Source organism: Numida meleagris, chromosome 12, assembly GCF_002078875.1.
Source record: "Numida meleagris isolate 19003 breed g44 Domestic line chromosome 12, NumMel1.0, whole genome shotgun sequence".
In the NCBI taxonomy this organism is placed as follows: Eukaryota; Metazoa; Chordata; class Aves; order Galliformes; family Numididae; genus Numida; species Numida meleagris.
Window position 1 is genome coordinate 12,965,043 of NC_034420.1, and position 22,051 is coordinate 12,987,093.

At 50.4% G+C, this 22,051-nt stretch overlaps 1 protein-coding gene across 3 annotated transcripts in view; it reads left to right on the forward strand.

The window, feature by feature from the left end:
• MGAT4B (mannosyl (alpha-1,3-)-glycoprotein beta-1,4-N-acetylglucosaminyltransferase, isozyme B) overlaps positions 1 to 22,051 on the forward strand; it is a 37,526-nt gene that overhangs the window by 13,293 nt on the left and 2,182 nt on the right. The window contains exons 1-13 of one of the 3 annotated variants that reach the window (XM_021410734.1): positions 3,447 to 3,546; positions 3,648 to 3,757; positions 10,851 to 11,030; positions 11,717 to 11,857; positions 12,798 to 12,931; positions 14,547 to 14,593; positions 16,512 to 16,625; positions 17,029 to 17,104; positions 17,658 to 17,772; positions 18,511 to 18,641; positions 20,967 to 21,074; positions 21,382 to 21,575; positions 21,965 to 22,043. In XM_021410734.1, coding sequence (XP_021266409.1) covers positions 3,676 to 3,757; positions 10,851 to 11,030; positions 11,717 to 11,857; positions 12,798 to 12,931; positions 14,547 to 14,593; positions 16,512 to 16,625; positions 17,029 to 17,104; positions 17,658 to 17,772; positions 18,511 to 18,641; positions 20,967 to 21,074; positions 21,382 to 21,575; positions 21,965 to 22,043 — 1,401 coding nt within the window. In that variant the 5' untranslated portion in view covers positions 3,447 to 3,546; positions 3,648 to 3,675. Of the gene's footprint in view, positions 1 to 3,446; positions 3,547 to 3,647; positions 3,758 to 4,197; positions 4,244 to 10,850; positions 11,031 to 11,716; positions 11,858 to 12,797; positions 12,932 to 14,546; positions 14,594 to 16,511; positions 16,626 to 17,028; positions 17,105 to 17,657; positions 17,773 to 18,510; positions 18,642 to 20,966; positions 21,075 to 21,381; positions 21,576 to 21,964; positions 22,044 to 22,051 lie in introns of those variants that run through there. The other 2 variants (XM_021410733.1, XM_021410732.1) reach the window with 2 other exon arrangements.

Below are 22,051 nucleotides of genomic sequence, written 5' to 3' on the forward strand. Positions count from 1 at the left end.
AGCGACAGCCAACAGTTGGGAAAATAATTATTGTGGGAAAACACTGTTGCTAGATGTGTTCCATGTTGTGAGGCTGCTGGGTCAGGAAATGCTTGTGAGTGTGCAGAGGAAATGCTTGTGTTGTCTGAATGCTTGTTGCATACTTTTTTTAATTGCTTGTTAAATAGGAGAGCATACCTCCATCGAAATGCCATCAAATACGCCCTTCTGTAAGGGGGCAGGAGGCATAAAAAAAACATTGAGGGAGAGAGGGAGGATGGTCTGGCTTTATGAACCCTTTAATTTATTTATTGGCTCCTGTTCACTCCTTCAAAAGAAAAAAAGAAAAAAAAAGTCTGTTGTCAAATCATTTAGCTTGCCATGTTCAGCGCAGTCCAAGAGCAGACGAATTCAGTAGCACTGGAAATGTGACTCTGTCGAACTGCTCTGAAGTTCCCAGCCTTGCTGCGTGGAATCAGGAAGCCCAGCAGGGCTGGGTTGCTCCCATGCTAGCGAATCTCTTTGGTGTCTGTAATAAAAAATACAGCCAAAGTGTGGGTTGCACAGGGTGATCCCACTGAAACACACATCTGGGAGCAGCTGGATGTGCTGCACAGCCCCGGCCAGAGCCCTTTTTGGGGGAAATTCATTATAATCCGGGTAATTTATGCTGTCGGTTAATCACTCGCTATTAAAACGTGGGCATTTTGTGTCATCTGAGGCCTGGGGAAGGAGAAGAGCTCTGTATTGCTAGCCATGCAACCAGCACAGGCTCAGGGATCAGCCAGTGCATGCTGGAATGCTGTCAGTTCTCCTGGCGATGCCCATTGCTCTCGGTGGGGAAGTTATGGGCATTAGCAGCAGGATGAATTTCCCTTCATGTGCGGCGATACGCTCTTATGGCTTCATTCCTCAGCCTCCTGTCTGATGTTGAAGAATGTATTTGTCTTTGCAAGTGTGTGAGGCTGTCGCAACACGCTGGTGCCCTGCTGGCTGCTGTGTGCCACCCCCTGAATGCAGCAGGGGAAGGCAGGTCCAGGGAATGAGCTGCAGGCTCGCTCTGGCTCCCTATGGGAAACCAAGGCACTCCTTTAGGGGCAGTGATTTATAAGGCTGCCAGAATGGCACTGCTCTAAGCAGGCTTTGGACGTGGCTATCCATCCATAGCTGTGTACATCCTCGTGCTGTTACAGTTCCTACATTTTGCTTTTTCAAGGCCCTCCGGCTAAGCAGTGAAATCCTTTGGGAAGCTGTCCTGCTGCTGCTGCCGTTGCTCCTCGCCCTGTGGGGATGGAGCTCCCCTGCCTGCTGCCCTGGTGCTGGTCCTGCAGCTCTGCCAGCACAACCTCCGCTGCCCGCTCTCAAGGTTTGAGAAAATTGGATTGGGTTTTTCACAGCAGCACGCTGCAGTCAGCGATCCCGGGTGACAAAGATGATCTGGGAAGCCGGGCATGAGGCTGAGTCATGAACCTGGGGTGAGTTCTTTATGGACGCCTCCAGAGGATGAAGCATCTGTTTAAACATCTCTGTGTGCTCAGCTGACAGCTGGCAGCACCAGGAACAGAGCTGAGGGACATTGCTACAGCAGCATCGGGATGCACCCAGGGTCTCTGAAGGATGGTAGTGCAGGAATGCCTCCCAGGCATCATAGCAACACTGAACCTCTTTGTGCAGAGGAAACAAGGGCTTGAACTGAGCTCCAAATGCCAACTGTAGCCATAGGGTGCAATGATTTTGTCGTGGAAAATTACCCCTGTGGGCTCGGACACTGTTTCCTGCAAGGAGATGGGGCTTTCCTCCTTGAGATGGGGCATCCTTGCGCCAGCTAAACGTGTCAAACTGAATCTTTCTGCAGCACAGCTTCCCTCTGGGTGTAAAGTCTGAAAAGCTGAGCCACAGCAGCCCACACAGCAATTAGTGCTACCTTCTATATGCCACCAGTAAAGGTAACCGTGTGTGAAATGCTGAAAAAACAGATGCATTTAAATAGAGGTGCTGTAAGGAAATGAGATACCTAAACTGCATCTCCGCTCACGGAGGGCATGAGGTGACTGCTTACAAAAGCCAGGGCTGAGCAGCACTGTAGGAATAGTTGTGAAATGAAGCATTGATACAGCGGTCTTGCAGTCTGGGGCTGCAGGAAGCATCCCTGTCTTGGGGTGGTTGTAAGGGAGAACCGAATTTCTGCAGGTAGCAGCTCTGGGAGCTGGTTACAAAAGGCATTTTGCACTGTTCTGGCTGCTGTGGCTTTGTGGGATGGGTGTCAGCATGGCTGGATAACCCCCTCCTCGTGTTCTCTTGGCTGCCAAATGTGGAAAGGGAGAAGCAGGTCTTCCTCTTGCCTTAGCGGTATGTTGTTCTTCTCAGGAATTATCCTCGCATATGAGATGAAACAAGAGACCTCAGATAGCATTAACGCTTACAGCTGGGCTAAGTGTGCTATTTAATGGCAACGTCTTGTTTCCTCTCTGGAGAGAGGAAAATGCACCCCATTATGTGCTCGTGTTACGAGCCTGCGCCCTGGGGGATAAATATTTCAAATATTGATGTTGAATAATTTTTAAGAGGCTCTCTATGAGTTTTATTTGAAGCATTCCGCAAATGGTTGAGGAGCGCTGAAACAAAACGCGCTGCAGGATCGGCTCATTGCGTGATCAGGATGAGAGGCTTTAGAATCTGCTCCTGCCCACAGGCACAGTCGTGCATCTGATCAGGCGCTGGTACAGTTGGGAATCTGTGATCTGTTTGCGTGCCCGTGGGGAGACAAGAAGTTCGATGTACGTGGACAGACAGCAGAGCAAAGGGAGCACACTCAGTATCCTTTCGCTCCGATACAGTTGCACGCATTGCAAATGAGTTACTCTTTTGGAAAAAGCAGTAAAACCTGACTTGCATTGAAGTTCACTGCTCTTAGCGCAAACGGAGCCAGGGACTCCAGCCAGAACTTCTGTGATTTCCTTGATATCTCTGCGACTTAGTACATCCCTTTAACTTTTCCATATGTGTTCTCTGATTTATAACACAGCAGTACTTTATTTTGCTGTTGTAAAATTCTTTCATACGCTCGGCTGTGCCAGAAGCTTCATATGTTATTGATTAAACAAACTCCCCGTGCTCCAGGATCTCGGCTGTTCTGAGGCTGTGGAGCGCAGCGATGGCTGCGATGCTCCTTCTTAGCAGGAGCTGGGGAAGCGTGACATCCCCGTGCTTCCTGCTGCTTATCACCACGTTAGCCTCCAGTTTGCAGAAAGGAGCTGCCTTTTCCACCCGCTCCGGCCAGGCCACGTCTCACGGGCCCATCAGCTGATTACGGCTGCTTCAAAGGAATGATGATGATGTTGGGTTGTAGTGATGTTGGGAGGAGGATTAACAAGAATTTCATCTCGACTCCTTCACAGGCAATTAGCGACAGCTGCTGCTAGAGAAAGGGCACGATGATTAACACAGTGACCTTTGCAAAGATCAGCTTGCCTTCTTGGAGGCATTCCTGTCGGATGGACTTGCGCGGGAAGCGGAGCCATTAGCGCTGTGCCACCGAGCGGGCTGCGTGGGGTTTGGCGGAGCGAGGTCTGTGTTTCATTAATAGCGCAATTAGGTTGTAATAAAACGGGGTTTCCTGTTAGACTGTGAGGCATTTGCTCTGCTTCGTGTTTTCCTTTTTCCTTAAGGCACCAGGGATGGGCCTCAGCAGCACCTATGGGAACGCAGTCTTGCGCGCTTGCACATCAGCTCTTTGGGGCTGTCTCGTGGGATTGCACTCCCCGGCTTCGGCACGGCGGTGAGAACAGGGCAGGAGGGGCAGAAGTGCAGCCCAGAGGTTGCATGCAGTGGGAGCAAGGCGGGTTTCTCCTGCACGCAATGTTTGCCTTCCCCCATGTGCTGGGATTTCTGCCATGTGTGGGGTGGCCGCGTGGGCTTCTGCAAGTGCATTCCATGCACAGGAGCAGCGCACTTTGTGCTGCCCTTGGGCACATCCCGGGGCGTCCTCCGTGCTGGCTGCACCATGCAGAGGGAAGGGCATTCCAAGAACCCTTTGGGTTGCCTTTCGTGCCCAAGTGTGATGTGTCCTCTTAAAAAATCCTGCGGAGCTGCAATTATTTGGAGGTTTAATGACCCATGATTTCTGTAATGCCTTATTTTGTTCACTTTCAGCATGTTTTTATTCCCCAGTCAAATAGAGGGTATTAAAAAAAACCAACAAGAACAAAGCCCTCGCTTTCCATTTGAGAGAAAATGCTTCGAAAGCTGTATTTGTGCTACACAGGTAAATAATTAGATTGCTAATGAATTAGCTTCGCTTTGAAGAAGAAAGCAGCAGTGTTCCTAATTAAGTTGTGGTATGGGAGGAGAGGTGCCGAGGTTCAGAGCCATCTCTCCATGCTATTGTATGCTGAAGGGCACTGCCAGGTCCAGCACTTTGTTTAAATTCCCCCTTTTTGTGTTTTTCCATGGCAGTAAGTTTGGAGATATAATATACTAATATACTTTTTTTTTTTTTTTGCACAAAACGTTTCCTTTTATCAGTTCGAAATTAACAATATTTGAATCGAATGGCTGCTTATTCCTGTAGTTTGAGACACAGAGAATGAAAGTCTGTGTGATATATTTTCATTATATCACTCTTTTATATGCTTTTCATCATGAGCCCTATTATTATGCCAATTGCAAGATGAATAATCTCATATATTTTTTTTTTCCTCGCAGAGCAGGGGTTTTTCAGCTCTTTGATCATTTTCATCACCTTCTTCTAAAGCCCCTTTTAAGTCTGTAATAATACTCTTTTTCAGAGGAGGGTGAAGGCTATTCTGGGATTAGGCAGCATCATTTTAATAACATTATAATCTTCACGCTATTATTCCCTATCCAGTTCTCCGAGCAGACCAACATCTTCCTTGCCTCCCTCTCCATCCCTTCTCTCCCTGGGTTGCTGCTACCTGCAGAGCAGCACCAAGATGCTCTGAAGCTCCAGTCTCCCCCTCAGTTAATACTGTTAATTAAGAACTGCCTGAAAAAATACGTTGATTCCCTTCTCCTCCCTGATTAATTTGCATCTGTCAGCTTTGGTGTTAGTTTTCCATTTTGTTGCCTTTTCTCCCAGTCATTTGGTTGGCTTGGGGCTTTGAGGAACTTATCCCTGTGTCATCTCTGTGTTTTGCTACTTTACAAATCCATCTCTTTCTCCAGATCCTTACTAAATCTATGAGACAGGAGGTTTAATACCAAACCTTATGGCCTCCTCTTGAGCCTTTTGCTGTGATGAAAATTCACTGCCTAATACCATCTTCTTTCTCTTCTGATCAATAGTACTATTTGCCTCTTTCCTTCTTTTCCTCAGCTGTTTTGCAGCAAAACAAATTGCCAGCTGATGCGTCCATCTCATTAAATCCCTGGGACAAGTTGATAAAATCGCAGACAAACCGAGGGGCTGGTTTCTTCTGCAGAAGCTGATGCTGGCTTATGCCTGCCAGAAATTTCCTCGCTTTGCATTATGACAAAACCCAGGGGACCCATGCTGGTCATGCAGCTCTTTGTCTCTTTCAGTGTGGCTCACCCACAGAGCTCTGCATGGGGACAGAAGGGCTCTGCAGGTTCCTGAGAGCAGTCTGATGGCTGCTGGTACCCACAGGTGATGAGTGCATCCCTGCGTGGTTCGTTAGTGCTGAACTTCTGCATCCTCGCCTGCGTCCCTCCAGGGATGTGCACCTCTTTGGGAGTGGGATTTCAGTGTTCTCCATCTGGATCGTGGGTCACTGTCTCCGCAGTGGGGAACCTGCCCATCCCTGACGTCTTACTGCTTAGGACTTAGAAAGCAAAAAAAACTTAGTTGTGGAAGAAGCTGTTTGTTTTCAGAGTGGGATCAGAAATGTGAGCAGTTCTTTCTCCTCTGCACCTGCAGCTGTTTTCCCAATAATAATAATGAGCTTTCTAGTGGTGCTAATGACTTTCTATGGTGCTTTATGTCTTGATGTTAACCACAAATTACAACGGCGCTAATGTAAAATGAACAAAGAAAGTTGAAGTGCATTTTTATAAGCATTAGCTGGAAAATGCTCCTTGTGACTCAGTGCCCCGGTGATTTGGTGCACAGTGATGCTGCAAGTGTCAGATAACGTTTGCTGAATTATGCACTTGTGTTTGCAATGTGAGGACGCTGGGATGCTTGTTCTTTTTGCCAGGATTGAGCTGGGGGTATTTTGGCTGCTGAACTCTCACTTTCCCTCCTCACTACCCAAGTCGGTATTTTTGCCATCCTTCCCTGTGGCCTGTCACAGCTGTCACCTGCAGCAACATACAGCCCAGCAGTTGCTTTCCTGTGGCTTTCGGGGTCGCTTTGGGGTTCTGCTGATTGTTTCTTCCTTCCACAGCCAAATGACAAAATTTAGCTTTCCAGTGTATGAAATGTTTATTGTGGAATTACTGCTGGTCTCTGTGTGTTGCCCCAACCATCAGCATCCCATTACAGCCGGGCCAACCTTTCCCACATCCCAACAGCTGAACCAAACTCACCGATACAGCACAGCATCCCCTTATATCCACGTTAACGGTCTGGTGACATTCCCTTAGCAAACACCTAATGATCATTGTGATTAAATTGGGGCAATCTAGAGTGTAATGCGTGGAGCAGTGCCAGCATTATGTATTTCATTAAACATCAAAACATCAAATTGCCCATCATCATCAAGGGCCGAGGGCACTCCATTGAGGCTGGGTTCTCGCTATGCCTGGTGGTTTTTACATGGAAAGTTTGGCTTTCTGCTCTATCTCCCTCTGTGTTGTGAGCCCAGGACTGTGCTTTCTTTTGGCTGTTCCATCCCTGGAAACTCTGACGTGTGTGTTGATCACAGCACTTGCAGCAGAAGGGTCAAAATGCGCCGTTGCACTCTCAAAGCCAAGATTTCACAGAGATAAACAGATTAGAGGCTGGGAGTTGTTTCTAGTTTTTAAACAAAGTCTCTCAAAGGTCTTCCTAATGAGAGGCGAATCCAGCTCGCAGAGATTTGAGAGACTAGCACAGCATTCAGGATTACAGAACTCCTGACTGTATCTGTGTGTACATGAATGAGTGACCCTGAGAGGTTACAAAGTGGCGGCTTTACGGCATTGGCCTCATTTTGTGCCCATCTGCTGCTTTAGGCCCAGATTAGGCTTTTTGCTTTGATTCAAAAACTGGAAGTGGATAAACAGGGTGGATGCGGGCACCTCAGCCCCCACCTCTGCAGGCAGGGCTGGTTTGCCTCCTTGTCACTTCAGCAAGGACAGAGACACAAAGCAGAGAATTCCCCTGTGGGCAGTGCGCGCCATCTTGGATGGACAGAAGTGGGCGCCATCTTGGATGGACAGTAGCCTTTGGGAAGCCAACAGCATATCAGCTGGGGGCTCTGGGTCAAAACCAAACCTCTGGAGGTGCTGCTCCATATCAAAACCAAACCTTAGAAAGAAAATTGAGCCCAGGGTGCAGCCATTGGCCAGGGGCTGCCCAGAGGCCTGTGTGCTGCCACACATGCAGCCAGTTGGTGAATGGCCTGGCAGCCTGTGCGTGAAAACTGCTTTTGAGTGCAAATACTGAGTGTGGTGCAGTGTGAAAGGTGGTGTTTGCAGGGCAGAGTTGATACAGTGTCATCTGCAAGTGCTGGAACTCCTGCTTTGAAAGAGCTGGATCTGCCAGGTCTGTCCTGCAACAGGGCAAGAGGTGATGACCTTAAGTTGGTCCAGGGAGATTCAGGTTGGATATTAGGAAAAAAATTATTCTCCAAAAGAGTAGTGATGCATCGTAACAGGCTGCACGGGACGTGGGGGGGTCACCGTTCCTGGAGATGTTCAGCAACTGTGGAGATGTGGCACTGAGGGACGTGGTTGGTAGGCAATATTGGTGGTAGGTGGACAATTGGAGTAGGTGATCTTAGAGGTCTTTTCTAGCCTTACTGCTTTGATGATTCTAAGTGCAAAACGGTGTTATTGGGAATCCGTGGGAAGCTGTGTGCCCACCGCAGGCTTTGTCTCGCGCTGTCACAGTAACTGGTCACAATCGATCAGCTTTTAAATTTCATGAAATTTTAATTAAAGAATGGAAAGCCTGCTAACACGTCATAGGACAAGAGCACTGGAAACAAATACAATTTCACTTCCAACCATTAGCCAGAAAAGCAGCAAATGGTTGACTGCACATCACCATCGCAGCCTAATGAAAAGTACAGCTCTTGGCATCAGTGGGCAGGTCATTAGTGCCTGAATAATCAGTGACATTTCCCTTTGCAGTCTGACACAAACGAAGTGCAGCACTCTGGAAAAAGCCATTAAGCGCAAAGCCCCACACTCTGCTCCAGGTATTGCAGAGGAGGCCGGCATCGAGCGAGGACGGGAACTGAGGTTTGCTTCTAGTATCAAAAAATCTGAGCTTGAAAACCCCTAGTCTGGACAATGTGGGAGCTTAGAGGTGTGTTCTTACAGATGAGAGCTGCCGTCAGGTTAAGGTCTCGCTCATCGTGGAGAGAATTTATATTCCTGTGGCAGCCCTTCATGCTGGGGGTTACCCTGTTTTTCTGCAAACACTTAAATGTTTTCTCACTGGGAGCGGTACCATGCAAGAAAAAGGAAGGACTGATGCTGTTTATGCCCTGCATGTCACTCGTGTCAGACAGAGCAGCAACCAGATGGGAGTGCCTTCCTCCCCTCCCTCCCCATCTCCCAGCCACTTTGCAGTAATGTGGAGAGCCCCGAAGGTCAACGGAGACAGAGCCTTGTGCGGGTGTGCCGCCTGAGGACAGGCAGTGAGTCTGTGAGGATTGTTTGTGGGTAAGAGACCCCATGGGGGAAGCTTCTCATAGGCAAAAGCATTAAAGAGAACTTGACTTGGAAGTGTTGTTGTCTTGGAAACCCTGTGCTTTGGAACTAGGCATGTTTGATCTTCAAAACACCCTTTTTGTGTTTGCTTGTGGACCCCAAAATAGAAATCCTCAATGCAGTTGGTGTAACTGTTTTCATTCATTCTGGTTTGTGTTTAGCCCTGACTTGGAAGCTCTAGTGTAGTGCTTTTGGTTGTGTTAGCTGTCCTGGCTGTGTTTTGGTGTAGTTCTGTAAAATCTAACCTTACTGAAAACAAATGAATGACTAGAGGTGAAAGTGTATGTGTACTGAGCACACAAGTTGCATTAATAATGGGGTAAAAAATGGCCCAGAAAAGTACATTAATAGCTAACCAACTCTACTGCCAGCTGTTGTATACTTAGTTATGGATGGAGGCACTCAGTAGTTTTATTGTTTAAAAAGGGCATGCTGGTAAGATGTTGTTTTGAAATAAAAAGCTTTATTACCCTATGAGAAGTAACTCATTTATATATATTACTTTTATTATGCTTCTTTAAGGTGTGTATCCAAACACTTGTGTTGACATAAGCGTCCCAGCCACTGCTGCTGTGTGATAGGCTTTGTTCTGCCTCACTTAAGAGCAGTAAGATGACTGTAATCGGTTTTGTCTTTAGGATCCCTTTGAGACTGCACCTCGAGGCAGCCTTGGCAAGTGCCAACATGGAGCTGGGCGATGGGCTTCTTGTGTTGGGCTCTGCTCCTCCTGTAGTTCACCTTGTCCAGACAAGTTGCACAACCCAGATTGCTCACCTGCCGGCATCACCACCGCTCATGCGCACCGTGGGAGGGATGCCACAGCTTGAGGCTGGCTGCAGGTGGCATGAAGATGGGGAGGGCTGAGTGAAACCCCATGGGTGTGGGAGCAGCTGTCTGTCTGTCCTCTCTGTGCTGTGGGCAAAACTTTGTGGTGTGCCTGCACCTGCCATTCCCTCAGTGACAAGCATCCCGTCCACAGCCGCTATGGCTGAGCAATGTAAAATCTACTCGATCCAGCCTTGGCAGCTCTTTCTCCCTGGAGATGCTGTGTGCCATCTGGAGAGGACCCCCGTGGTGCTGCTGTCTTTGCCCTAGTTATTCATGCCAGGCCATCTGCAGCAGCCGTGTCCCCGGCACAGCTGGGTGTGCAGTGCTGGTTCCCTTCCTGCGAGCCCCAGATTTGGCTTCTGCTCACCCTGCTGATAGATGGTCCTTTGGAGCAGTCCTTGTGAGGGAATTCTGGTGTCTTTCCTGGGGTGCCATCTGCCATAGCGTCAGGGCTGGCAATTGAAGGTCCCCGGTTGTGTCCTCTCTCAGAGACCAACTCTCATCTTGTTCCCAAAGCCTTCACTCTTAAACTCATGTTTTACTACAATAAGGCAACCCAAGCAAGGAGCAAGGTGACTGGAAATACTTGTATTTCTTGGTTTTGTTGTTGTTTTACCAAGTCACCAACACTGATGCTTCCAGTTCTTTTTCACTTGACTCATGGTTGCCGCTGCTCACTCCCATGGTTGCCAGCTCACACACGCCAATTTTTGGCACTGCAGAGATGCACAATATTGTTCTTTAAAACTATTAGAAGCAGCTGAGTGTAGAACAAATAACTAACATGCACCATGTTTTTGCTGCATGCTTTGGTCACACAGCGTCAGGTCATTGTTCTCTATGACCCAGAACCCAAGTTAAAGATAGAAAGGGAAGCAGCTTTTACTTTGTGGTTCTGCAACTGAAAGTTCCCACAGACTGTCAGAGCTCTCGTGGCCAACATGGTAGCACAAACCAAATGTGCATTGCTGTACAAAACACTGTTTTGTATATCAGAAACTCTTCTTCTGTGCATGTATCAACCATGCTTTGTATATCAACGAGCTCTCTCCACCATAACTGATCAGTGTGTGATAGACCACAGCTCCATAAATTCAAGTTTAAGGATTATGAAGGTAGGGAAAGGATGACTGCTTTTGCTTTTGCATCTTGAAACCCTTCAGAGCACAGAGGAAATGCAATGCTGTCTTTGCCATCCGCAGGTGACGTTGTGGACATCTACCAGCGGGAGTTCCTGGCTCTCCGGGACCGACTGCACGTGGCCGAGCAGGAGAGCCTGAAGCGCTCCAAGGAGCTGAACCTGGTCCTGGAGGAGATCAAGCGGGCCGTCTCAGAGAAGCAGGCCCTGCGGGACATCAACCGCACCTGGAGCAGCCTATCTGGTGAATAGCAGGAGCAGAGGAGATGGTTTGGAGGTTGCTAGTGAGGAGGTAGAGAGGTGTGTGCGCAGGTAGGGTGGTTCTCTTCTCCCTCCTGGCACCAGCAAACAGTGGAGTTCAGAGGTGTTTGTTGGTTTTTTTTTGTTATTTAATGCAATAGACTTGGGAACTCTCAAACTCCTGTTTAACTACAGGTACATATGCATCACTGAACACTGTGATTGCCTCTGCCAGTGATATTTGCCAACTTGCTTGCTTCTAAGTTTTTTTTCTTGCAAGTCATACGTGCCGTTTCCTATGGCTGTACTGAATGCATATGGAAAGTGGGTGTCTGGAGACGGGGAAGAGGAAGGAGTTAGACTGGCCGAGCACCCCTTGCCAATTTATTTGTTCATTTTTTTTTAAGTTGCTCAGTTGAAGAAAATTGGATCTCTCTGGAAAGATCTGATTTGGCCTTCATTTGATCTTCATTCTTCCCCTTCCTTCCCAAATATTTTGGGAGTTCTTTAAGGCCCTCATGGCTTCTGCTGAACTTTAATCGGGTTTGTGGTAGCATGTTAAAGGTTGACCTCATTTTTTATAACCCAGCAGTAGTCTCGGGTGGCCAGGCTGCTCTAAAAAGGCTTCTTGCCTTGCAGTCTCTTCCTGCATACCGTTCCTTGCATATTGATTCCCTTTTCCTTTTTAAGACGAAACCAAGTTAAAACTGTGGAATATCACCAACAAGAATGTGCTGCACCTTCCCACCATCTTCCATCATTTGCCACATTTGCTGTCAAAGGAGAACAGTCTGCAGCCAGCCGTGCATGTGGGACAGGGGCGCACTGGAGGTAAATGGGAATTAGTGCTACTTTAGTGCTCCTCCTCTCACCTGGTGCCCGTCCCTGCCCTTTCCTCTGGGCCTGGCTGCGCAGCAGAGATGAACAGGACTGGAGGAATGGCTGCATGTATCATGCGAGCTTCTTTGGTGCTGCTGCACACGGGGTGGGTAAGCCATGGAGCATCTGCGTGCCGGGGTGTCATGGGGATATCTGTGCTCCTGAAGTGTTCTCAGTGCTTCTCTCAGATGGTTTTTGCTGCTTTCCGTCTCCAGAGTGCTCTAGGCTTTGCCTACAAGGTGGTCAGATGAAAGCAGTTTATGGAGATTCTAAACGTGTTAGGAGACAAATCCCATCCAGAGCAGGACTTGGGTTCTTACACATTTCCTCCCCTGCTCCCAGATCACAACCCGAAGCCAAGCAGCTGGCTGATTCCTCTTAAACCGAGATGCTTCTGGCCGTGGGAGGGCTTTGGAGAACAAGGGTGTTCTTGAAGTTGTCATTTGTGTTCTGGAAAGGACATTGGGCAGGGAGGGTTTGGGGCATTTCCTAAGTCTTTGAGGGAGAAAAGGAAGAGTCTCTCATTCCTTCCTGCTTTTCATAAAACAGCACAAAGCCAAGTTTGCTGGCTGATGGAACTTGCCCAGCGCTAGGGACAGCTAGGCTCCTTGTGGCTGTGTCCACCTTGGCGCCCCAAATTTCCGAAATCGAGCCTCAGCACGGCCTCAGCCCTCAGCTGACCAGCCCCACAGGTTACTGCAGAGTCCAGGCAGCGTGAGGACAGCGGTCCCAGCTGGTGTGCGGGCACCTGACCACATTGGGTGCCCTGCCATGGGTGCACCGGGCTGCTGCCGGCCTGTACTGGGTGAACCATGGGGTGGTCATGGGAATTGGGAGGAATGTCTTGTCCCAGCGTAGCCCCTCTCTAAAGTCTCTTCTTGGCCCTGGGCAGTGTCTGTCGTGATGGGAATCCCCAGCGTAAAGCGGGAGGTGCATTCCTACCTTACGGACACCCTCAGCTCCCTCATCTCCGAGCTCACGCAGCAGGAGAAGGAAGACTCGGTCATCGTCGTCCTCATCGCTGAGGTAAGGTGGAGCTCGGCCTGTTGGTCCTGCTTGGTGCCAAACAGTACGGCCACGTGCCCGCAGGCCAGGTCTGCTTCTGACTGGGGCAGATGAGCCCAGCCTTTACCGGGAACATAAGATGCATCCTGCCCAAAACAATGCACTAGGAAGGCCAGGGTGTGAGCACACAAATGTCTCAAGTCAGCAGCTGACAGTCTCTATCATGGTATATAATCTATATATTATAGACATAAAGTCTGTGATATGTTGTCTATATCGTGCTTCCTCTGGGAGGGTGCTGGAGTGATTGTTCCCGGACTGAGCTGGAGCAGCTCTGTGGCTGCATCTCAGGGCTCTCAGCCCCCCCTGCAGCAGCTTTGTTTCTCAGCCATTCTTTGAAAATGGCCCTAACCTCTCTCCAGAGGGGAGCGTCCACTTATTCGGGTCTGAGACTAATGTGCTGCTTTGCACTCATGTCCGGAGTCCAGAATCAGTTGCTGAATCCAGGGGCTAAAAAGCCTTGATACATTAATCCACAAGAGCTGCTTTTATCTGTGGGTTTAGATGGTTATTTTTCTCCCTGGCTTTCCCCTCAGGATTATTTTTGTGAGCCCCACATGCATTTGTCTTAATTTTCAGAAATCCAGTGAGAACGATAAACCTCAGAGGCACGGTAGTGGGAGCAGCTCAAAGATAAATGCCTGGTTTTGATGCCTCTTTCCCCGTGGTTTGACATTTTGAGTAGCATTTGGCTTTTGGGCCCCTAGCTGGTAATTCCACAACAGAGCCGGAGCCCTTTTTGGGAATGGGAACTTTGTTCCCTTGAGAAAACCCTCCCTTGCCCCCATTCAGCACAGCCTTGCTGCTGACACATCCCCGCATCACTCGTGTCACCTCCTCCTGGCGCCGAGGCAGTGACCCCAGTGCTGCGTCCGCACATCCACCCGCACCCGCATCCCGGTCCCGTGCTGCATGTGACTGCCCAGAACAATGCAGGCACCAGGAAACACGCACGTTTCTGCTCCTGGGTCTCCTGCCCTTTGCTCCGGGTGGTGTTTTCATGGTCAAATATTTTCTGTCCCGTGCCGGTCCCTGCTTAGCGCTTATCTCGCTCCCAGATAGAGCCCTGCAGTGCCGCTGACCTTTGCCTCTGAACCGCTGCAGGTTGCGGGGCGACCTGTGGGAACAAACTGTGGGTCTGGGGAGAAAAGTGTTGAAATGAACTTGAAATGAAACTTCAAGCACGTAAATAACCCCGTGTTTTTCACAAGAGGGGTGGAGATCCTTTTCTGCCGAGAGTGTTGTTTGGACGAAAGCCGGCGCGTATGAAACAAGAAGCAGATAGCCCGGCGGTTAACGCTTTGTGCAAAGGGGTGGGCAGGGAGCCAGGAGGGCACAGAGCTCGGGGTCCTGCACTGCCTGCTGAGCTCTGGGTGTGATGGCTGGGCTTCGCCTCAGAGGAGGGCTTCGTCACAGTGGGGAGAGCGTTGGGTGCGAGATGGGGAGCTGCATGGTAAAGGAGGATGATGTGGAGGTGCTGACAGCGTGCCCAGGGTGTATGCAAGGTGATTTCTAAATCACGGGGCAGCACAGGCTGGGGCTGGGTGATCTAACGCTGTGTAACTTCTGTTTTCAGACGGATACGCAGTACACGGCCGGCGTGGCAGAAAATATCAAAAACTTGTAAGCACTTCAAGAGACTGCATGGGCCTGGGCAGGGTGGCTTCTTCAAGGAGGAATACGTGCCTTTCTGTGCCCCTTTCATGTTGTTGTCTTCTTTGTTTGCTGTTCTTCAGTTCTGCGCTGTCTTTGCTTTTGCTGCTTCCAGTTCTGCTTGTTTCAAAATGTGTCCCATATGTAGCTTCCAATAGGCTGCTTTGTGCTTGCAGTACTTAACACACATGGCCATGCTGTTCTGTTTTTGCTCTTTCTGTGCTTTGGCATTGCAAGAAGAGGGATTATTTGGATTTACAGTAATCCTGGCAATTGTTGCTGTACCTGGTGCAGCCCTGTGCCTGCTCTGTGAGTCAGAGCAGCTGGGCAGTGCGGTACACACATCCACGTGCTAGTGCCTACAAAATCCATGTTTGGTTTTCCTCCTGCTCCCGCTGGTTTGTTTTCCCCATGTCCTAGGCGATAGTTACATTTTTCTCTCCCTAGCTGCTATTTACGTCCTGGAGCCGTAGTGGCTTTTGCAGCGCTCTCAGGCAGGAGCTGGCGGCGGATCATTAACAGGCCAGGCAGTAACAGCCTCAGAGCTCAGAGGTGAAGGAAAAGATGGTGAACGAGGAGGTTCTGCCCACAGCCCAGCTCCTGCGCTTGCATGTTTCCAAAGGATGGCAGCAACCACAAGAAGGAGGCTCTGCGGGGCAGCGTATCCCCGAGCCAATGATGGGCGAGGGGCTGGGACGAGCGCCCGAGCGGAGCCGGAGGGCTGTGTGCCGGGCCCTGGGAGCAGAGCTGAAACAGAGCCCTCCATCTTGCTGTGCAGAAGCTGGCAGCGCTCCCTCCTCCTGCCTGCTGGCTGCGGGACGCACGCAGCGGGGATAATGGGCCGATTGTCTGCTGCATCCTGATGGAATTGCTGGCCGCTGCTGCAGCAAGCGCTCTGTGCGGATGGCCTGCAACTTTAATTGGCCTCATGATTTTATTTCTGTCCCCACCCCCGTTCGCTTCACTTATTTTTCTTCCAAATGGAAAGGAGGTGGTGTGGGGACAGGGAGCGCTGAGCTCGTGTTGCAGGAGGTGAAGGCGGTCGCTGCCTGGTTGCAGGTTTTATCAGCTCCGATTCGCTGCTGAAAATAGTTGGAAATCTTGCCAGTCCCAGGAGGGAATAGGGAAGGGAAAACTAAGCGAGAAGTTTTTGGCATTCTCGCTGCTCTGTCTCCCTCTCACATCTCCCATCCTCCAGGCTCCACGCAAACAAAGGAAATCAACCTTGCACCAAATGTTCTCAAAAAGGCCAGTGTAAAAATAACTGGGTTTCCCGCTTATCTCTGGCAGTTCCAGCAGTCTCTGGGTATTGCTCGCAGCACTTCTGTAGGTACATATTTCTCAGATGAGTGAGGTTTTTTTCTTGTTTGGGTTTGAGTCTTTACAGGCTTCTAAACCACATTACAGGAAAAATATATGCCGATTTTATCAGCATGAGGAAACGAGGTGGAACTCCTGCCGGCTGTCCTAACTGCAGCACAGCACGGCGCTTTAAGTAACTTATCAGAAATGCATAACATAATCTCTGCAAAGCGACTCTTAATTACTGGCACATTTGGAAAATCTCTAAGCGCCGGTGATGTCAGCGAGTCCTACCTTTGCTGTGCCAGTCTGCGGGGCCGTTGAATCCTGCAGAGCAGCTGGTGAGAGAGCACCTTCTCTCTGAAGCTGACCCGTGTCTTTTCTAAGTGCCATAAATATGGGATGGTGCCTTCTGGCTGCCAGTCCCCGCCAGAGTCCTTTGGTGAGGATGGAGGTGCACTAGGGGGGGTTTCATCTTAGAGGCTGCATTTTCTGTTTGGTTCTGGGGCTTGATGTGAGTTGGTCTGTGAAGTGGTACATCAGGCATGGAGGCTTGCATTTATTTACAGCTGCCTTTCTCCCTCAGATTCCCGAAGGAAATCCACTCAGGTCTCCTGGAGGTGATTTCCCCCTCTCCACATTTCTACCCTGATTTCTCCCACCTGCGGGAATCCTTTGGGGACCCCAAGGAAAGAGTCAGGTAAGAATCAATGAACTTAAAAGCAAGCAAACCCTTAATTAAGTAGGTGCAGTATCTCCCCCTCCTACTCTAGCAGCGAGAAAACTTTTCTGCAGGCCCACGCAAGGCCCCAAAACTCACTTTATCCAGGAGCTGGAGGGACGCAGTGTTGGGCCATGAGCTGGTGCCAGCCTTGCAGGGCCCGCCTCGTGCGGGGTATTCCCATCAGCAGAGCATGGTGGTGGCTTTAACCCAGATTTGCTCTTTCTGAAAGCCCTCCAGCTGTTGCAGCAGCTCTGAGCGGATTGCTCAGGGACCAGAAGAAGTGACCATGTGCTGGATTCCCCCAAGCCTTCGTCAGCTCCTCCAGCCGCAGCAGCGTGCTAGGCGGGATGGGCACTCTCATTGCCTTTGTCTGTTGCAGGTGGAGGACCAAGCAGAACCTCGACTACTGTTTTTTAATGATGTATGCCCAGTCCAAAGGCATATATTACGTGCAGGTAGGTTTGGTGCTGGGGGTGGAGAGGAGATGGTAATCTTCCATGCTTCTTTGTGTTTCATCCACTCTGGTGCATGGCTGGGCTCTGCCAACCCCAGAGACTGCTCACTCCATAGGGGAGCAAAGCCCTGGCCAGTGTGTGGCTGCAGAGGGACAAGTGCCTCCAGAGCCTGCTTTGCACGTGGTGTCATGGCTTGTGGAGGAGCGTCATGTAACCATCACCTCCTCCAGCTATGGGGAAGTGCCAGCCCTCCAGCTGATGGGAGTAGAGGCTGCTGGACACCACTGTGTGTGAAGCACGGCTTGGCAGATATGGCTGCTAAGTGTGGGATGGCCAGGTGGTTTTCTAAGATGCTTCAGACTTGGAGACATCTTCCTAGTCAGATCAGGAACGCTTGCTTTGTTTACCTGTTAGGATCTGCTTGGAGCATCTTCCAGCATAAACTAGGTCTGCGCCAAAGATTTCCTCCGCTCTACAGTCTGATTGCTCTGCAGAGAGGCTCTTACTGGAACCTGGATGTGTTATTGTATCTGAATGTCCCTTCCTCTTGCAGCTGGAGGACGATATCGTGGCCAAACCAAACTATCTCAGCACGATGAAGAACTTTGCCTTGCAGCAGCCCTCCGAGGAGTGGATGATCCTGGAGTTCTCTCAGCTGGGATTTATTGGTAAAGTCTCACCCCTGTCCGGGCAGGCACAAACACCTGCTGGGTGCTGTAAGCAGGTCAGCTCTTGCCCAACAAGTTGTCTCCATGAGATGGTCAAAACCTTGGACTCGGTTCCTCGTTTTTTGCAGCGACCCCTACGTTTGCACAGGAAAAAGGGTTCTTCCAAGTCACAGCTGACATTCGCTTTTAATAAAAAGAAACCTGGTTGGAGGCCCACCAGACAGCCTGATGGCTTCAATGCGACCAGTAGCTTTTGGGCTGGATTGGCTCTGGTGTTGCCTAACAGTGTACAAAAGGAAGTTTACATCAGCACAGAACTATTTTGGGAACAGCAGTACATGGCTGAAGTAGCAGCTTGATCTGTTATTCTGGATACTGGTTTGACTGGCTTAAAACTTCGAGTTTTCAGGGCAGGAAACGATCCATCCTGCAGCTGGCTGAGTGTTTTTCAACCTTCTTTCTCCCTGCTGAATGGAAGAGTTTTAGACCTTTTGGTACTGCTGTGACCTATAAGACATTAATGCTTTCTAATTCTGCCGTGAACATTAAATCCAGAGCTGTATTAGCAATGCCAGCAGTGCTGGTACATAAAACAGAGCTGCACGTTATTTCATTTACACGGAGAAAGGGACACATCTGACCTCTACAGCCCAGTCTCCCAAGTTTTTCTTCCCAGCTCTCATTCTAGACAATGTCCTACAATAGCTGATCTCTTTTCTCTTTTTTTTTGTGCTGTAGGAAAAATGTTCAAGTCTCTGGATCTGAGCTTGATTGTGGAGTTCATACTGATGTTCTATAAGGACAAACCCATTGACTGGCTGCTGGATCACATCCTTTGGGTGAAAGTCTGCAATCCTGAGAAGGATGCGGTATGTAAATAACCTGCACTGAAGGGAAAGTTCCTTTTGGGAGTGGGAAGAAACATGGTTGGTCTGCAGCTGCAGAGCCTTTGGAGGGTCATTTCTGGTGCTAGCCGACTTTGCACCGAGCCTTGCTGCTCCTGTGGGCTTCCTTATGGACAGTGCAGGATGGGGGAGTTCAGCCCTTTCTGCAGCTGCCAGAAAAGGCATTCTTTCTGCATCTCTCTGAGCACCAGCAGGCTGTTCCTGCAGCCCTGAAGCCAGCAGCCATCCCCACACCATACCCTGGAATAACCCTTGGCTCTGCACTCGCATAGCATCCCCGCCGGGAGCCCGCACGGGCTGCCCTCAGCTGACCCTCCCTGCCCTGCTTCCCAGCGGCACGCTGGCATCTCACTGCAGCATCCGGGAGGATGCAGAGCGCCGACACAGGATCCTGCTTCGTGCTGCCTCACGGAGTCAGCAGCAGAAACCCCTGCACCTGCAGGCTGTGTTTTAAGTCATAGCCACAGCAGCAGGGGACTGAACCGAGTGGGATGGGCAGAGAAGGATTGAGGGTGAGCACGAATGAGATGAGCTCACTGCCATCTCCCCACCCTCCTCCCTGAGCATACTGTATTTACTCATGCACCGGTTGTGTTCCCCTGACAGACAGTGAGCAGCTGAGTCCTGGTGGCCCAGAATAGCTGCACGCTCAGAGCCAGCAGCCTGGGAGGGACCTGGTGGCCACAAAGGACCCGGTGGCACGTGCCAGGGCAAGCAGTCACACTGGGGCTGATACTGTATTCCTGCGTGAGGGTCAGGGCTGGGTGGCAGAGCAGCCCTGGGGCCTCCCTGGTGGCCCTCAACGACCTCTTAGCCACGGGCAGGGTCAGGGCTGCGGGGACAGAGCAGGGAACGGTGCTGTTCTCTGTGCCCCCCCACTCTCTGTGCCCCCTCCCCGCAGCCTTCAGCCCAAGATTTGGTTCAGCACAGGTCCCTCCGCACAGCCCCGTCAGCTCTGCTCAGCTCCTGCCTGGCAGAGTCCTCGCGAGGGCTTCCCAGGGGAACCTGCAAACCACTTAAATGTGTTGCCTTTTGAAAAATTAACCTACTTTCCGTGTGGATTTCTGGCTTCTTTTCCCTACTGTTTGCATGATTAACTCTGCACCGCTCCCTTTCAAACACGACTCCCACTTGTAAATCCTGCTGCGCGGAACCAAATCGGTAGCAGTGAGGATTTGTCTTTTTGACTGAAAGTTTGTTTGACCTGAGCTTTCGCTGAGTGCTTTGTCTGCTCTGGATATAGCCTGCTTCTCCTTTTTTAACTAATTTTAGATTTACCTGGGGCAGGGCCATCTGAAAGGATGGCCTCGTTACCACCAGCTGAGCCCAGTCCCGGCTTCACTGTGTTGGTATTGCTGTCAGCAAATGCCTCTTTAACAGAAGTAGTAAAAGGGAGAAGGAGGAACCAGGAGGTGTCATAGCCCCCTCCTCTCCCCTTCCCCCTTCTCTGCCCACCCAGAGATGAGAGCTGACGGTTGCTCTGCGGGGCCGCGTTTGTTGTCACTGGCAATGAGCAGGGCTGCTTTTAATTTTCTAATGTAATGTGAGCTGATTAGGGGATTATCTGCTGGCAGCTCACAGTGGTGTGCATAGGATTTCACGGCTCGGGGACGGTGGCAGTGCTTGGTGTCACCCCCTCTGCACTGTGTCCAGTGGTGCCAGGCAGGTGAGACAGAGGTGGGGGGAAAAACACAGAAAGCCCAGGCCCACTGCTGCCATTCCCCTCATCATGGCTCTGCTCTGTGCTCTCGGGGCTTTTATCCTTTCTCCTGTATTCCCTCCCTGTCATCTCTCTCCCCATGGAGAGCACTGGCTGCAGCAGAGCTGCATGTCCAGCTTCATTTACGTGGTGGGATGGACATGAAGCAGCCAGCAGCTTTGGCAGCACCCAGCAAAAACTGCCAACAGACTGAAAACTGCCCGGTGATGAGAGTCTGCGACTGCTGCCTGCGAGCTTAGGCTCTAAATATCCCAGAACTCACTGTCACTTCAGAAATAAGAGATCCTGAGCTCTGAGTCATAGGGAAAGGGCTTTCCAGATAAGCCAAGGACAAAAGAAACTGAATTCTCAGCCTGTCCGTACCTCACAGCGCCCAGAGACTTGCTCATCGTTTGCCAGGATGCGCTTCGCAATGAGAAGTGTGGCCCTGGGCTGTGAGCCCCGGGCTGCTCACCAGAGCCCGGTGGTGGCCTTCGGGTCCCTGAGTTCAGCCATGCCCTCCTGGGTTCCTCTGGCGATGCTGGGAGCTGGCACGTGGGGAGGTGACGTGGGGGATCTTCCTGTTTCAGAAACACTGCGACAGGCAGAAGGCGAACCTGAGGATCCGCTTCAAGCCCTCGCTCTTCCAGCACGTGGGAACCCACTCCTCTTTGGCTGGGAAGATCCAGAAGCTGAAGGTGAGTACTGAGCAGTCTCTGACACCTGTAGTGGGGACATCCCCTCTGCTGCTGCAGACAAATTAAATGGTTTAAGGATTTTGATAAGCTGCCCCTCACCTGGCAGAGAGCAGGTATGATGTAGACTTCTGTGACATTTGGAAGTTGTGTTCAAGCTGCTTGCTGAGATGCAGGGAGCAGCAGTGCTCTATTCTCCACTATGCAAATCAAGAGCTTTTAATACGCGCTGCCTTGTTGGAAACCCCATTCCTCGTGGCTGAGAGCAGCTTGTGACTCTTTTCTGCCTTCTTGCTTTGCCTCCATCAAGGACAAGGACTTTGGCAAGCATGCCCTGCGGAAGGAGCACGTCAACCCTCCTGCGGAGGTGAGCACCAGCCTGAAAACCTACCAGCACTTCACCCTGGAGAAGGCTTACCTGCGAGAGGACTTCTTCTGGGCCTTCACACCCACCGCCGGAGACTTCATCAGATTCAGATTCTTCAAACCACTCCGCATTGAAAGGCCAGTGCCTGGGGGCTGTATGAGTGGGGACACCGGCTGGGCACAGAGCATGAGAAACTTCTCTCGTGTTCTCCTGGCTCTCACATTGGGCAGAATTCTTTGCCCATCCCTGTTATATCTCCCTGGGAGGAGGGAGCAGTGCTCTGCTAGTGGGAGGGCGATTTGACCCCTTTTGGTGGGTCCACATCTGCTGGAGCCCTTTGCTTTCCTGCACTTATGGACAACCCATAGTTTTCCCATCTGGCACTGGTCTCCTTACCAACCAGGAGTCCATGGGGCTTTTTGGGGAAAGTGCCTCTTAGGTTGAGATGTTTGCTGGCTCACTTGGGTAAAAGACATCACATCCCTGTGCTCAATGTGGTTTTCCATGGTTTTGGTCTCTGTCACAGGTTCTTCTTCCGCAGTGGGAACATCGAGCACCCAGAAGACAAACTCTTCAATACCACTGTGGAGGTTTTGCCGTTTGATGTAAGTGT